General features: G+C 37.7%; 1 protein-coding gene across 1 annotated transcript; it reads left to right on the top strand.

The window, feature by feature from the left end:
• Positions 1 to 11,722: 11,722 nt before the first annotated feature.
• Positions 11,723 to 14,245, top strand: LOC145160924 (hemerythrin HHE cation-binding domain protein). The gene is made up of 4 exons (XM_079080304.1): positions 11,723 to 12,805; positions 13,348 to 13,502; positions 13,573 to 13,823; positions 13,923 to 14,245. The coding sequence occupies exons 1-4, from the start codon at positions 12,109 to 12,111 to the stop codon at positions 13,987 to 13,989; spliced, it is 1,170 nt and encodes a 389-aa protein (XP_078936430.1). The 5' UTR covers positions 11,723 to 12,108; the 3' UTR covers positions 13,990 to 14,245.
• The last annotated feature ends 301 nt before the right edge of the window (positions 14,246 to 14,546 follow it).

Raw genomic sequence — 14,546 nt, 5'->3', positions numbered from 1 at the left:
GAAGGAGTGAAGGTGCAAAAGAGAAGAAGGAGATCCAGAAGCTAGCTTCCATTTGCTACTTCATCCGGTAATAAAGCCTCTACCTTGTTCATTTTCCTAGTAGATCTTCATATATGCTTGTTTTGCCATTTTTGGGACATTTCAAGGTCCAAACTCGAGATTGGAGCTCCTTTAGGGTAGTGAGCTATAGATCTGGACATCATTGAGCCCTAGGAGCTCAAAGTAGCTACCTTTATGCAAAGCAAGGCCTTGTTCCAAACCCTAGGTTCCCATTTCTAGCTTATTTTGGTGTTTTAGCTTCATACCTCTATGCATGTACGTAAAGTTGGCAACTTTACGTGTTATATCGGCCCTAGAAGCTCATATCTATGAATTGGATGCACTGGAATCGATTAAAATCAACTGTTTAGTGAGGACATGCATAGGACTCGACGAGTTGTTCTTGGACTCGGCGAGTCGGAGCGCAAACTCCTGATTTCTCCGATTTTAGAGTTGTGAGTTGAATCAGCGAGTGGAAGAGGACTCGGTGAGTTAGAACAAGGATCTAGAAGTAGAAGGACTCGGCGAGTCTATGTCCCGACTCGGCGAGTCGAGTCGCGAGTAGAAAAGAGTGAGTCCGGGAACTCGGCGAGTTCATAGTAGGACTCGGCGAGTAGAGTCAACCAGGAAGTTGACTTTGACCAGGGGTAAAATAGTCATTTTACCCTGATATTAGTTATCAGTATTTGATTTAGTGTTTATGGGATTTGTAGCCGGGGAGTTCCGGAGCAGCACTATGACAGTCTCATATTTAGCACCTCAGCAGCCAGCATTATGAGGTGAGTTTCCTTCCAGTAGGAACGGGTCTACGGCCACAATGCCGGCCCGTATAGTTAGCAGTAGTTCCGGACTTCGGTCTGATGCAGTAGTTCTGTGTGCTTGATGTCTTTGTGATTCAAGCATGTCTTTGTGTTATGTGTTCCGGGCTTCGGTCCGATGCAGTATGTAGTAGTTATGATTATGCTATGCTATGTTCAGTCAGTTCCGGACTTCGGTCCGATGCAGAGGGCAAGGCCCTGGTTAGTTCCAGACTTCGGTCCGATGCAGTTTCCGGACTTCGGAACGATGCAGAGGGAAGGAACCTGGTTAGTTCCGGACTTCGGTCCGATGCAGTTTCTAGATTTCGGTCTGATGCAGAGGGCAAGGCCCTGGTTAGTCCCGGACTCCGGTCCGATGCAGTTTCCGGACTTCGGTCCGATGCAGTGGGCAAGGCCCACTAGTTGCTTTATATGTTATTGTATGGTATGTGTAGTTTGGGGGAGCTCACTAAGCTTTGTGCTTACAGTTTCAGTTTTTGGTTTCAGGTACTTCCGCTAGTAAGGGGAAGAGCTCGGGATGATGGCATGGCACACACCACATCTTCAGTTTATCCTGGGAGTTTTATTCGGATATTTTGATATGTTTTGACACCAGTTGATTTGATAAATTTATTATGACATTTTGAGACGCATGATCCATGGATTTATCTTTTAATAATTGATATTATGGTTTAGTAAAGTTTTCAAACGAAAATTTTTGGGTTGTATTTTTGGGATGTTACAACACTCCAAATACTCACAAATTTCTTGAGAGATAGAGAGTGGAAGGGTGTTGAAGGTTGAGAGAAAAGGTGTTGAATTTGAAATGGTGAGTGAGGTTGGAGAGGGAGAGAGGCCGAGAGTTAGAGAGAGATAAGGGAGGGGAGGGTTGACTTATGAAGAGAGTGATTTGAGGGTTGCATGGATACATGCACTCTTGCATGGATATCCACTAGGTATTGATGAGGTGTCAACTCCATTTTCTTCCCATTTGTTTTTCCTTTTTTTTTCTTTTTTTTTTTATTGTTGGGCCGAGTATAAGGGAAAAGGAAGAGAGAATGAAAGAGTTTGGGCCCTTTCTTGGTTTAGTTCGAATTTAGGAGGCCCAAGATGAAGATTTTCGGCCCATTGGGCCCTTATGAGGGTTCACGGCCCAATGAAGCCCAAGAATATAGTTTACGGCCTATCATGACCCATTAGAGATAAGATGAATCATTCTAGGCCCACATGACCCAAAATACTTTAGTTTCATGGATGTGGGTCCAATTTGAGCCCAAATAGGGTTCCTTGGCCCAAAATAGCCAAATTGAAAGTTTACTGGTCCATTAGGCCCAATAAGAGGATCCTAGTCCATAACAAATTTGAACCGGGATTTTTAGGGTTTTCAACCCATAGTTGAATATATGAGATGTATTGTATTAGGTTTTGAACTTCACTCAGGAGTTTGGATTCAAATGGATGATTTCATTTTAGCATATAGCATGATATTCACTTAGAGTACAAGCCTTACAATAGCCGATATTTACATGAAAATAGAATTTCCTAGCTAAAATGCTAGTTGTGACAAAACTATTCATGAATCATCCTCCACTAAACTGGAAGATCTCATCTCACTGGTTTATAAAGGCCAAAAAAATGTCATATTACAACATTCTTCAACATACTCAATTACCTTCTCAAATTCGGAATATAATTTTGCACATGATACAACAAAACATTAGATCCGCAACTACCAACTGAAAAAGAAAGCAACAAACATTGGCCTGATGACAATTAAAGTGTGAAATCAGAAATAATCAACCATGGTGCAATGCAATGGGGGAGGGGGGTTATGGGATGTGTATGTTACGAAACTGAGAAGGATTGAAGAAGATTAAAAAATATAGTAAACAGATAAAACTGAGAAGGATTGAAGAAGAACACACCTTTTTGTTATGAAGACGTCAAAGAAGATCGAAGAAGAATTAAAGAAGAATAGCTTTTGCAAATGAAACTCAGAAGCAGAATCATGGATTTTGTATCGTATAGATCGTATAGATGATTAATATATGTGTATGCATTTATTTCGACCTGATTATTTGGTATTCGCGTTCCCATGTGAAATCCGGTCCTCGCTTAGCGTTCCATCGAACCTTCACAATCAGAATGCGGCTATGTTTCGTACGCTTCACTTCCCTATCCATTATCTCGACTGGTTCTTCGACGAACAGGAGATTCTCGTTTATTTCGATCTCTTCTAGAGGAATGACAAGGGTTTCATCTAATAAGCACTTCTTCAAATTCGAGATGTGGAACACGGGGTGTACGTTGCTGAGCTCTGAAGGTAGCTGCAGCTTATAAGCTACCGGACCAATTCAGGAAAAAAATGAGCGGATTTAGTTAACCTATCGACGATCACCCAAATAGCATCCAATCCGTCTGCCGTCTTAGGTAATTTGGTTACGAAGTCCATAGTAATCCTTTCCCATTTCCACTCGGGTATTACTGGCTGTTGTAATAGTCCCGAGGGCTTTTGGTACTTCACTTTCACCTTGGCGCAAGTGAGACACTTGCCCATGTAAGTGGCCATCTCTGCCTTCATATTCGGCCACCAATAATGTCGCTTAATGTCCAGATACATCTTATCCGAACCTGGATGGACGGAATATCACGTTTTATGGGCCTCGTTCATGATTATTTCTCTGAATCCCCTAGGTTTAGGGACCAGATTCTATTCATGAAGTAGTAAGTTCCGTCCTCCCTGGCTTCAAAGTTCTTATCCATCCCACGCAGTGTTTCATTCGTGACGTTCTCCGGCTTCAATGCATCCAATTGGGCTTCTTTGATCTGCGAGGTTAGGTGGGATTGGATGGTTATTGATAGGGTTTTCACTCGGCAAGCTGAGTATTCTTTTATGCTCAGGGCATCGGCTACCACGTTAGCCTTGCCTGGGTGATACTTGATCTCGCATTCATAATCATTTAGCAGCTCAACCCACCTTCGCTACCTCATGTTTAGCTCCTTTTGGTTTAGAATGCGCTGGAGGCTTTTGTGATCGGTGAAGATGGTGCACTTTGTACCGTAGAGGTAGTGCCTCCAAATTTTTAGGGCGAAGACCACAACTCCCAGCTCGAGATCATGGGTGGTGTAATTTATTTCATGCGTCTTCAATTGTCTGGATGCGTAAGCTATCACCTTTCCACGCTGCATGAGGACACAACCTAACGCTTGATTTAAAGCATTGCAGTAGACTACGAAATCTTCGGTTCCCTCCGGTAAGGATAGCACTGGTGCACTACAGAGGGCTCGTTTCAAGGTTTGGAAGGCGGCTTCTTGCTTTTCTGTCCAGTTGAAAGACACACCCTTTTGTGTCAAGGTGGTGAGGGGTTTGGCTATCTTGGAAAAATTCTGGATAAACCTTCGGTAATAGCCTGCGAGACCCAAGAATTGTCAGATTTCTATTGGGGTTTGCGGGATCGCCCAACCTTCAATGACCTTGATCTTGGAAGTATCTACATTGTCACACCCCCAAACCAAGGATGGCGGAAACGTCCGGGGGTGGAGGACTTCATGTAAAGTATCACAACAACGAGTATAATAGTGCTCAAAATAAATACAACCATCATAAATATAATTGAAAAGGTTACACCATAGTATATGTTTACATGTTTCAAAATCAATTACATTATGATGACAAAATAAACTGTCTGACGATTTAACGTCCCATCCTCAAAGTGCTGATGTTTTCTTGTTTCACTGATTCCCTGAGAATACAAGTAGTTTTGAAAAGTGTCAACAATTAAGTTGGTGAGTTAATAAGCGTTTTGTTTGAGAAAGAAACCGTTTTCCTTGAAAAAGCGACAGAGTATGTTTCCAGAAAATCTAATATTTTCTTAACTAAGTGTGAAATGAATGCTCCTATGTTATGCGATAATGAACCCTAGAAAGACCTGTAGGTTCCTTCTATAATTACCCAACATATATAAGTTATATAAATTTAAGTTAAATAGACCGTCGAATGTAATGGGTCTGCCCTAGGCCCACAACCAAACAAGGAACAGGAAATAAAGCGGACCCACCAATTCTAAGTCGATTGTGACTAGATTCTTATATAACTCTAGCATATACACTTAGCAATTATAGCTGAAGCCTAACAATTCTAGATAGAATGTAGTTTTAATAGAAATATGTTTCCAAAGAAAATCCGATATTTTCCTTAAAGAGTGAATTGTAAGTTTCTGTATTAATAAATAGTGCATCCTAGAATTTCCTATAGTTTCCTTCTATAATCTCTAAGTGTATATAAGTTATATAAAATTTAAGTTAAATAGACTGTCGAATGTAATGGGTCTGCCCTAGGCCCACAACCAAACAAGGAACAGGAAATAAAGCGGACCCACCAATTCTAAGTCGATTGTGACTAGATTCTTATATAACTCTAGCATATACACTTAGAAATTATAGCTGAAGCCTAACAATTCTAGATAGAATGTAGTCTTAAAAACCAAGGACCGAGACTATGCTTATCATAGTTCATCAAGTAGTGGTAGTGGACATAAACTATACATATCATAACTCACCAAATAGTGGTAGTGATAGTGAACATGAATTGTGCATATTATAGTTTATCAAATAGTGGTAGTGGTAGTGAACATAAACTATACATATCATAATTCACCAAATAGTGGTAGTGATAGTGAACATGAATTATGCATATTATAGTTTATCAAAAATGTTTGTAATGTATATGCAACCTAACTATACCTATTATAGTTCTAGCATGTTTGTTTGTGATGTATAAGGACCCTTTTTCTATGTAAGTTGAATGTATAGCAAAAATATAACTATGTTTATCATGCCTTATTTTTATACTAATGGTAATAATGGAGAATTCTTACAATTCAGTGGGTATTTTATGTTATATAATTATACCACAACAAGAAACACATGTAAAATATGAAATCTTCAAAGATTAACACTTTGCTCAACAAGTTACAAAGTGTGATGAAAGTTATAAGCTGTTATTTTAATTTTTACCTTTCTACACTATTTTAGAAAAATCATAGAAAAATCATACGAAGTCGAAAACTGATTCCGTAAATTCTGAGAGTTCACAAAATGTGTCTAGTTTATTCATAATTTTTATTATGATTTTTAGAAGTCTTTAACTTGTGTTAAAATGTTCATATTCTCAGACTGATCCGAATTTGTTTCTGAAATGATAGGCAGTTTTGTAAAAATCACCATAAATTGTAGAAAAATCGTATGGAGGTGTGCAAGTAGTCATTTTAAAGGTATGAACCTGAACTATTTTCATATTAAACAGTTTTGAAAGATATTAAGTTTAGGATAGTCAAAACAGTCCGTGAATAAGACTCAACTTTTCTGATGAAAGCTGTTGTTTGAGTTTAGTTAAGTTTTTGGTGTTTTAACTTGTATCCCCCTCTTAAAACTTAAGAAAAACATGAAAATATAGGGGTATGAACTCACCTTGAGTGATTTCAGTAGATGGATGATCGAGAAAAGAAGTGTTCAACTCAAGAACACTTGGGAGATGCTTGAAGATTTGAAGATCTAACAACAAATATGACGATATTTGTGTAAGTAGTCTATGATTTGGATGAAGGATAGTAGAATATCTAAGTGTAGGAGGAAGATACTTACCAAATGTAGAAGAAAAGCTTGGAGAATATCCTTGAATCTCGAAATCTAGAGAGAGGAAGTGAGAGAGAATGAAGTTTGTCACTTGGAGGAAAGTAAGAGTAATGTGAGGAGAGAGGAGGGTTTTCCAGCTCTTGACCAAGTGTGTGGCTGAAAAATGGTGGGAAAAGTACTATGGAATGACTAGGTATGGAGGAAGGACAAGGGGTTGTATAATGAAGGTATGGGGAGGTTGCTTGTGTCCTTGTCCAAAGGATAAGTCAACACTCTATCTAAATATCTCACTAAATAGATTTTATTCTTCGGCAAGGATTTTCCCCAAAATATAATTAAAATATGAATATTTGGGGTTTATTATGTTAAAATACGAGTTTGGGTGAAAATCCCGCGTTAAAATCTTAAAAAACGGGCTTAAAACGAAGTTTGGGTCAAAAACCGGCAATCTGGACCGAACCTGTGAGGTTCGGCTCTAAGGGAGTGAGAACCGAGAGTGGAGAAGGAAGGAACCGAGAGTAGAAGAGAGGACCGAAGGTGCGAGGGTTCGGTCGTGGCTCGCATCTCGGAACCGAAGGTCAAGTCCTCGGACCGAAGGTAGGAAGGGAAGAGCCGAAAGTCAGGTCTCGGTTCTGATTAGTCAGGGGACCGAAATAGACAGAGCCCTCGGTCCATTTCGGCTGAGAGGGTTTCGGTTCTCAGGAGGTTCGGCTCCTAAGAGGGGTTTCGGCTCCTTAAGGCTGTTTTTTTCGCATAGACTTCCGTTTTTGAGCGGTTTTCGACTAAATTAAGGGCCGAGATGCCCCGAGTGATTATAAGAAGTTGAGAGAGATTTTGAGAGAGATTTGGGAGAGATTTGACATACTTGGAGAGATTTGACATACAGAGAGAGATTTGGGAGAAATTTCACATTCTTGGAGAGATTTCTCATTCAGAGAGAGATTTGGGAGAAATTTCACATTCTTTGAGAGATTTCTCATTCAGAGAGAGATTTAGGAGAGATTCCACATACTTGGAGAGATTTCTTAGTCAGAGAGAGATTTGGGAGAGATTTTACATACTTGGAGGGATTTCTCATTCAGAGAGAGATTTGGGAGAGATTTCACATTCTTGGAGAGATTTCTCATTCAGAGAGAGATTTGGGAGAGATTTTAGACACTTGGAGGGATTTCTCATTCAGAGAGAGATTTGGGAGAGTTAGAGTGAAAGAGATTGGGAGAGAATTCTTTTGTGACCTTTTTGAGTGTTTGGCTTCGCAACGCAAGGTTCTTACACTCTGTTAAGCCTTGTTATGAATGTTATACGCTCTCGAGGGGTATGGAATAATGTTTTATCGAGTAGATTCATCACTTACCCTGATTAGGGTTTAGAATTTCTGAACACGTGAAAACTCTAAGTGATACTTTATATTAAGATTGCGAGTAGTACAATGAGAATCATAATGGAAACCGTAATATACAAGGGTTAGATGAGTTGACCGGTTTGACTTGTTGACTTTAGTTGACTTTGACTTGGCCAAAAATTGACGGTTGTCACATACATGAATCCCTTCCTCGCTGACTACATGACCCAAAAATTTTACACTGCGGATCCAAAACTCGCATTTGGAGAGCTTCGCATATAATCTTTCAGCTCTTAGGGTTTCCAAGATTTGACGGAGATGTTGACCATGCTCTTCTTTGTTTCGAGAGTATATAAGAATGTCATCGATGAAGACGATCATGAAATTATCAAGGAATGGGCGGCAGACTCGATTCACGAGGTCCATAAATGCAACAGGGGCATTTGTTAGACCGAAGGGCATCACAACAAATTCGTAATGACCGTATCGAGTTCGAAAGACAGTTTTTGGAATGTCCTCTTCTCGGACTCGAAGTTAATGATAACCGGATCTTAGGTTTATTTTGGAGAAGTAACTAGCTCCTTGAAGCTGGTCAAATAGATCGTCAATCCGAGGTAGTGGGTATCAGTTTTTGACAGTGAGCTTGTTTAATTCCCTATAATCGATGCACATTCTAAAGGATCCGTCTTTTTTCTTGACAAACAAGATCGGAGCTCCCCAGGGTGAGAAGCTTGGTCGGATGAATCCTTTGCTCAACAACTCGCTTAGTTGGCTGGATAACTCCTGCATTTCGGCGGGAGCTAACCTGTAGGGTGATTTGGCAATTGATGTGGCTTCTGGTATTAGGTCGATTCGAAATTCGACCTGTCTTTCTGGGGGTATTCCCGGAAGGTCTTCTGGAAATACAGCCGGGAAGTCACATGCCACTGGGATGTCTTTAATGTTTACTTCTTCCTTGGCTTTATCCACAACATGAGCGAGGAATGCGTAGTTTTTCTTGTGCAGACACTTTTGTGCCTTGATGCACGAGATAAGACGAATATTGACACCAGGTTTATCACCATAGATTATTAGGGTTTCGTGATTGGGGAGATGAAGGCGAACGACCTTCTCGCGACACATAATATCAACATGATGGGGGCTTAACCAATCCATACCGATTATAAAAGCATCACTGGAAATTAATCAATTTCCAGTTAAAAAAACAAACTTTCGGATATTACCGATTTTGAATATTTTTTGCATATATATTGTGTACAGGAAATGAAGGCTATTTTGGTAAATTCAGTTGAGTAAAGGAAGCGGGAAAATATGATTATGGGGGCTTGAAGATTGACACGTGACGAGTTTGTACTTATTTATTAGAATAGATGATGATAATTCAATACCTTATAAAATTGTTGACCGTTAAAGAACACCATATTAAGTCAAGTTATATTTCATTCAATAAAAATGTTGTATCTTAGAGTTGAATATTGATTCAATAATTTTTTGTTGCTTACTTGATTTTATATTGTATGAAAGACAATTTGTTTATAAAGTTTGTACATTGTGGAAGTGTATGCTAATAAGCTTTTGAGATCTTTTAGTAGATTTCAAGAAAAACTCAAATTAAAGAAAAATCTTTGTTTAGCGGTACAAAATATTACTCTTTATTTTAAACTAAAAATCATACTTCAAAAGCTACTTCAAATATCTTATGAGTTGTAAGAACTTTTAGTTTTTAGTTTTTTTTTTTTGTAATTGTTTCAGCTAGTTTCTGAATTCTTTTATATAAATAAAATTGCATTTTACAACAAGTTTTGTAAATACTCTCGATTGAACTTTGATCATACTCGACACTAATTTCAAAACTTAGTTATATTTGTTGGACAAAGCCATTGTCTTGATTTCAAATTAGTTTGTTGTCTTAAGGCTAAATGACAATACTTTTAATTTTTTTATTAGTAGTGTTAATTATTTTTAATATATTTTTTATTTTCATTTTTTAAATAGTTATATTGCATACTATAATTCAATAGCTGAATATCTAAATTATTTTTAGACATGTCACACTATTTACAATTAGAGAAATTAAATATCTTCTTATATTTTATTGTTGTTTATCCTTCTATCATATCAAATGTTGACATGTGTCACATTTAATGAAATTGATAATATTTTAATCCATATATCACAATTTAATGTGGGTAGTAGGACAAAAGTTTTTAACCGAATAATGGTTATTAGAAAAAGTATTTATCAATATGGGGTAGTTTGAAAAATATTTACCAAATAATGGTAAAAGAGTTTTAAGCGTTATTTTTTAACATTAAATAGGTAAATAGATAAAAGTGATCGGGTTACAATTTTTTTCACTAGTCACCTCGCCGGAAATAGATAAAAGTGATCGGGTTTTCTTGCCGGAAATTACATAACAGAGGAAACAAAGCTTAAAATGATTACATCATGTATGTACAACACTTCCCGTCCTTGCCTGAATCGATGTGAAGAAATTAACTCAAATAAATGCTACCTAATCGTTGTGTAGTAGCCATGTAATCTTAATGATTTCAGCACTAATCCGATATGTTTTCTCAATCATTGAAGCACGTGATGTGAACTTTGGTCAGTACAATTCCCACCAATATGCTACAACACCAGGAAAACAATAGTTGTAGTATTCATATGTACAACATGTAGTTAGGTATTCCTTTCCTTCTAAGTGTTGTACTCCTCAGTCGTCACAATCGTTTCAGGCTTGATCGGAGATGGAGGACGATGGTGTGTGAGCTCTATTGCAATACTACATTTTCTTAAATGTTATGTTCCATCCTCAAGACACCCTTCTCCTCGATACCCTTTCTTTACTTCAAGAGTTCTGCACTCTGATAATCTTTTCCATCGATCTACCCGATACCAACTGCAAGAACCCGATAAGAAGTTACTAAAGTGTAGAACTAAAAATCGGAGAAACTGACTTGATTGGTAACAGAGAGTCGGAGACGGGTTGGTTTTTGACGGCCTTTGTCAGGGCCGATTCGTCTTTGACTTGAACGTTTTAATAACCGTCAATGGAGGCAACCTTAATTTGTAATTTCTACATCAAGCATTAACAAATTCCTTTAATTTAACACGTTGTTTTTTCTAGCTAAGAATAATCGATAGGATAGAAGATAGAAAGAGTGGGAGATGGAGAGATCTGGATAACTCTATTCTATCTTTTTTCCAATATGCCTTGTTACCACCATCAACGCTTCACCGGTGTGCATCCTCGCAGCAATCAACAAACTTGCACAATCGATCATAATGGAAGGGTTAACAACGGGGTGAAGGAGAAAGTCAAATCTACAAGGGACGTTGATGTTTATTATTATTTATTTAATTAATATCAAATAGGAGTGCAAGTGAATTTTACTATACTTTCCTAAATACTTTTTAAACAACGAGTAATTGGTAAATATTTTTCACAATCACTATGGTATGGTAGAAAATATAGGAGAATATTTAATTTCTCCTGCAATTATCCTCAAGTTTGAGCCATGTTTTTATATAATTATAAAAAACATTACTTAATTGATATTATTTTAATCCAGATGTCACCGTTGGATTGAAAGACAGTAGAAAGAAAATTGAAAGACAGTAGAAAGAAAATATAAAAAGATATTTGATGCTTATCGTAAATGAGTGACGACATCACGAAATGGTCGTTAAAAAAAATACAGCAAATAAAAAAAAAACTGGCGATGATTTGTCTGTATTTTAGTTTTATTCTATATTTTATAAGATCTAAATCACACACTTTTATAATTCTGCGAAAAAAAAACACTTTGAAATAAATATATATATATATATATATATATATATATATATATATATATATATATATATATATATCCCAACAATATAAAATAGTTTCTACTTGGGAGAGAACTGTATAGCGAGATGCGTAAACACTGACATGTCAGAGTGACCTTTCCATCATCCCCATATGCCTCCCTCCACAAAAGGCGCCATGGAGCTTTACCCAGCTCTCAAAACCCCTTTCTTCCCCTTCTATCCTTCCCTACGCACTCCCATTCTTTCCATGTGCGTTCGTTGGCAAGAAACCTAAAGAGAATATAGTCGAAATCATTATCCACTCTAATTTTCAACTTTTCTTTCGTAAAGGAACTCTTCCAACTCTGTAATTCTATCTTCCGATCTACGTTTCGCATATTATCCTCCGGTGTTTCTTGAACATGCTTCAACCACCATAAACCCTCGACCTTTTTTTCCCCATTTTGCTCTTACCCAGATCAATAACCGCTGTTTTAAATGGGAAATTGTTCAAAAACCCTCAAGAAAACAAACCCAGATCATAACCCTGACAAATTTTACCCAAAAATAGACAACTCTGATAAAGCATACCAGAAAACAGATAACTCCGATAAAGTTTATCGGAAAACAGATCAATCCGGTGCCACTAACCTTCTTCCGTTACCGTCAACATTGCCCTCTCCATCGACGTCGTCGTTGCCGGTTGTTAGACTGTACGGGTCACCGACTTCTCCAGCCACTTCCTACATTCGTTTCGCGCTCCTTTACAAACCTGTGACTCTACTTTTCATCCCATCCGAAAAACCCGACTTCGGATTTGAAACGCCGGTGATTCAGTTAGGATCCGACGTCATATCGGGGTCTTCTGTTACCATTCTCCGTTATCTGGACGCCAAGTTTCCTAAGCCGTTGCTTCTGAGCAACTGGAACACGTACAATGAGACGACGCCGGTGGTGGTGACGGCGACGGCGCTTCAGCATAAAAGTTTGGTGTGGCATTTGGATAGAATGGTGAGGTGGGGGGAGGACTTGGCGGCTCGTGGCGGTCGGTCGAAGGGGGATCCAGTGATGGGGAGTGCACGAATGGAGGTGAAAAAATATGCAAAGAGTTATTCGCAGCTGTTGGAGGTGATGCTTGAACATGCTCAGATGGAGGAGAAGATCGTCTTTCCAATTTTGGAAAGGGAAGATCGAGGTAAGATTTAATTTCAGTTCTTTGTAGTAGTAACAGATCTGATTGATTTTGACTTTCTCAAGTCAATAAATTTCTTATTTCTTTCAGCTAACAAAATTGTTGCGAATCTCTATTATTTCATGAAAATGTGACAATTGTTTTATATATCCATTACAAAACATAACATTCTTAGGTTTATTAATATTGAAATTGCACAAGAAATCCATATGAATTTGTAAATTGGAAAGCAACAGTTTTGCCTTCCAAAGCTGCACAAGAAATCCATTTTACACTCAAAAGCTGAAAGTGGACCCTTTTAATCATAATACATAATCGTCTAAGATACGTTCTGTTGATTGTTAAATCTTAAACTCATTATCAAACTTGCTATAATTGTTGCTTTAAGTTGAAACATGAATGCACTTGCTTTTTAGCAATTTTAGTGATGAGGTTTCATGATGAAGCATAAAAAATAATGCAAAAGCTAGAATCCACTCATGATTGCAAATTGAGTACATTGTAGTATAACTATTAGTTAAATATCTAAAATACCCTTCGATCAGGCTTATCTAAATCTGTAAATGAGGAACACGCGAGAGACCTACCCCTCATGAATGGCATCAAAGAAGACATCAAAACCATTATAGTTCTTGATTCAGGGAGCTCATCATGTCAAGACGCCCTCTTTAGCCTAACCACTCGCCTTAAATCATTACAGGTTTGTTCTTTCTTCAATTTCAAAGCTGTTGTCATTAAAAAGTTAACATTTTTTTTTGTGGGTAAAACAGGAGAATTGCAAAAAGCACTTTGAAGAGGAAGAACGTGGGATTCTACCATTAATGGAGGCAACTGAGTTGACTCAAGGGCAGCAGGAGAGAGTATTGGAGCAATCATTAGATGTGATGCCTGGCACACACTCTAACCTACTTAGGTTTTTCATGGAAGGTCTTCTCCCTCATGAGGCTATGCTTTATCTTGATTTGATCACCAGATGTACGGATAAAGATCGGGCCGGGTCGATTTACCGGTTTCTAGTCGAGTAAGTCCATTTCTTGTGAATTCATCCATTTTGGGTTTCTTTTTTTCAAGTTTTGAAGAAAATTGCAAAATGTAAAATTTGGGTTTTGTTTTGATTCAGAGAACACAGTGGAAAACGCAATGAGGGTCGACCAACCATGGGATTGTTGTTAAAGGCCAAGTCATAGGATTGATGATTGGAAAATTTTTTAAAAAAAAAGAAAAAGAAAAAGAAAAAGAATTTGGGTGGTTAGGAAGTAGTGTTGTGGTGGTTGATTTGCTTGGTTATATTGTAATTGTATGTATGCTTTTGTTTCCAAATTCCATATTAACACCAAGAACCAAGAGGGAAAAAAAATCCTTTCATATGTGGCTTTGTAGCTACACATAAAAAAATTTGTATATTCATTTGGATTTGGTACATCCTAGTAGTTTTTTCGTGCATTGTTTATTAGTATTGTGGATAGATGAGTTATAGAGATTAACAAATTTGGTAAAACTAAAACTTAACAGGTTGGTTTAGTGGATTTTGTTCCAACCTTTTATAAAAAAATTCAGGCACATTTTTGTTAGTTGGTATGTCTAAAGTCTGTGTAATTTATATAAACGATGTGTCTAATTTGTGTCCTTTTACACAACCACTTTTACTTTTGGCAAAATAACTATATTAATGTGTTAAAGTGGTTGATATGAAGAGATATATTGAGGTCATGCATAATGGATTGTATTGTTTTCGGTTTTTCTA

Source organism: Lactuca virosa, chromosome 2 (genome assembly GCF_052849685.1).
Source record: "Lactuca virosa cultivar CGN04683 chromosome 2, Lactuca_virosa_CGN04683_v6, whole genome shotgun sequence".
Taxonomy (NCBI): Eukaryota; Viridiplantae; Streptophyta; class Magnoliopsida; order Asterales; family Asteraceae; genus Lactuca; species Lactuca virosa.
The sequence above is the reverse complement of the archived record's forward strand: the minus strand, read 5'-3'. Positions and strand labels throughout refer to the sequence as shown.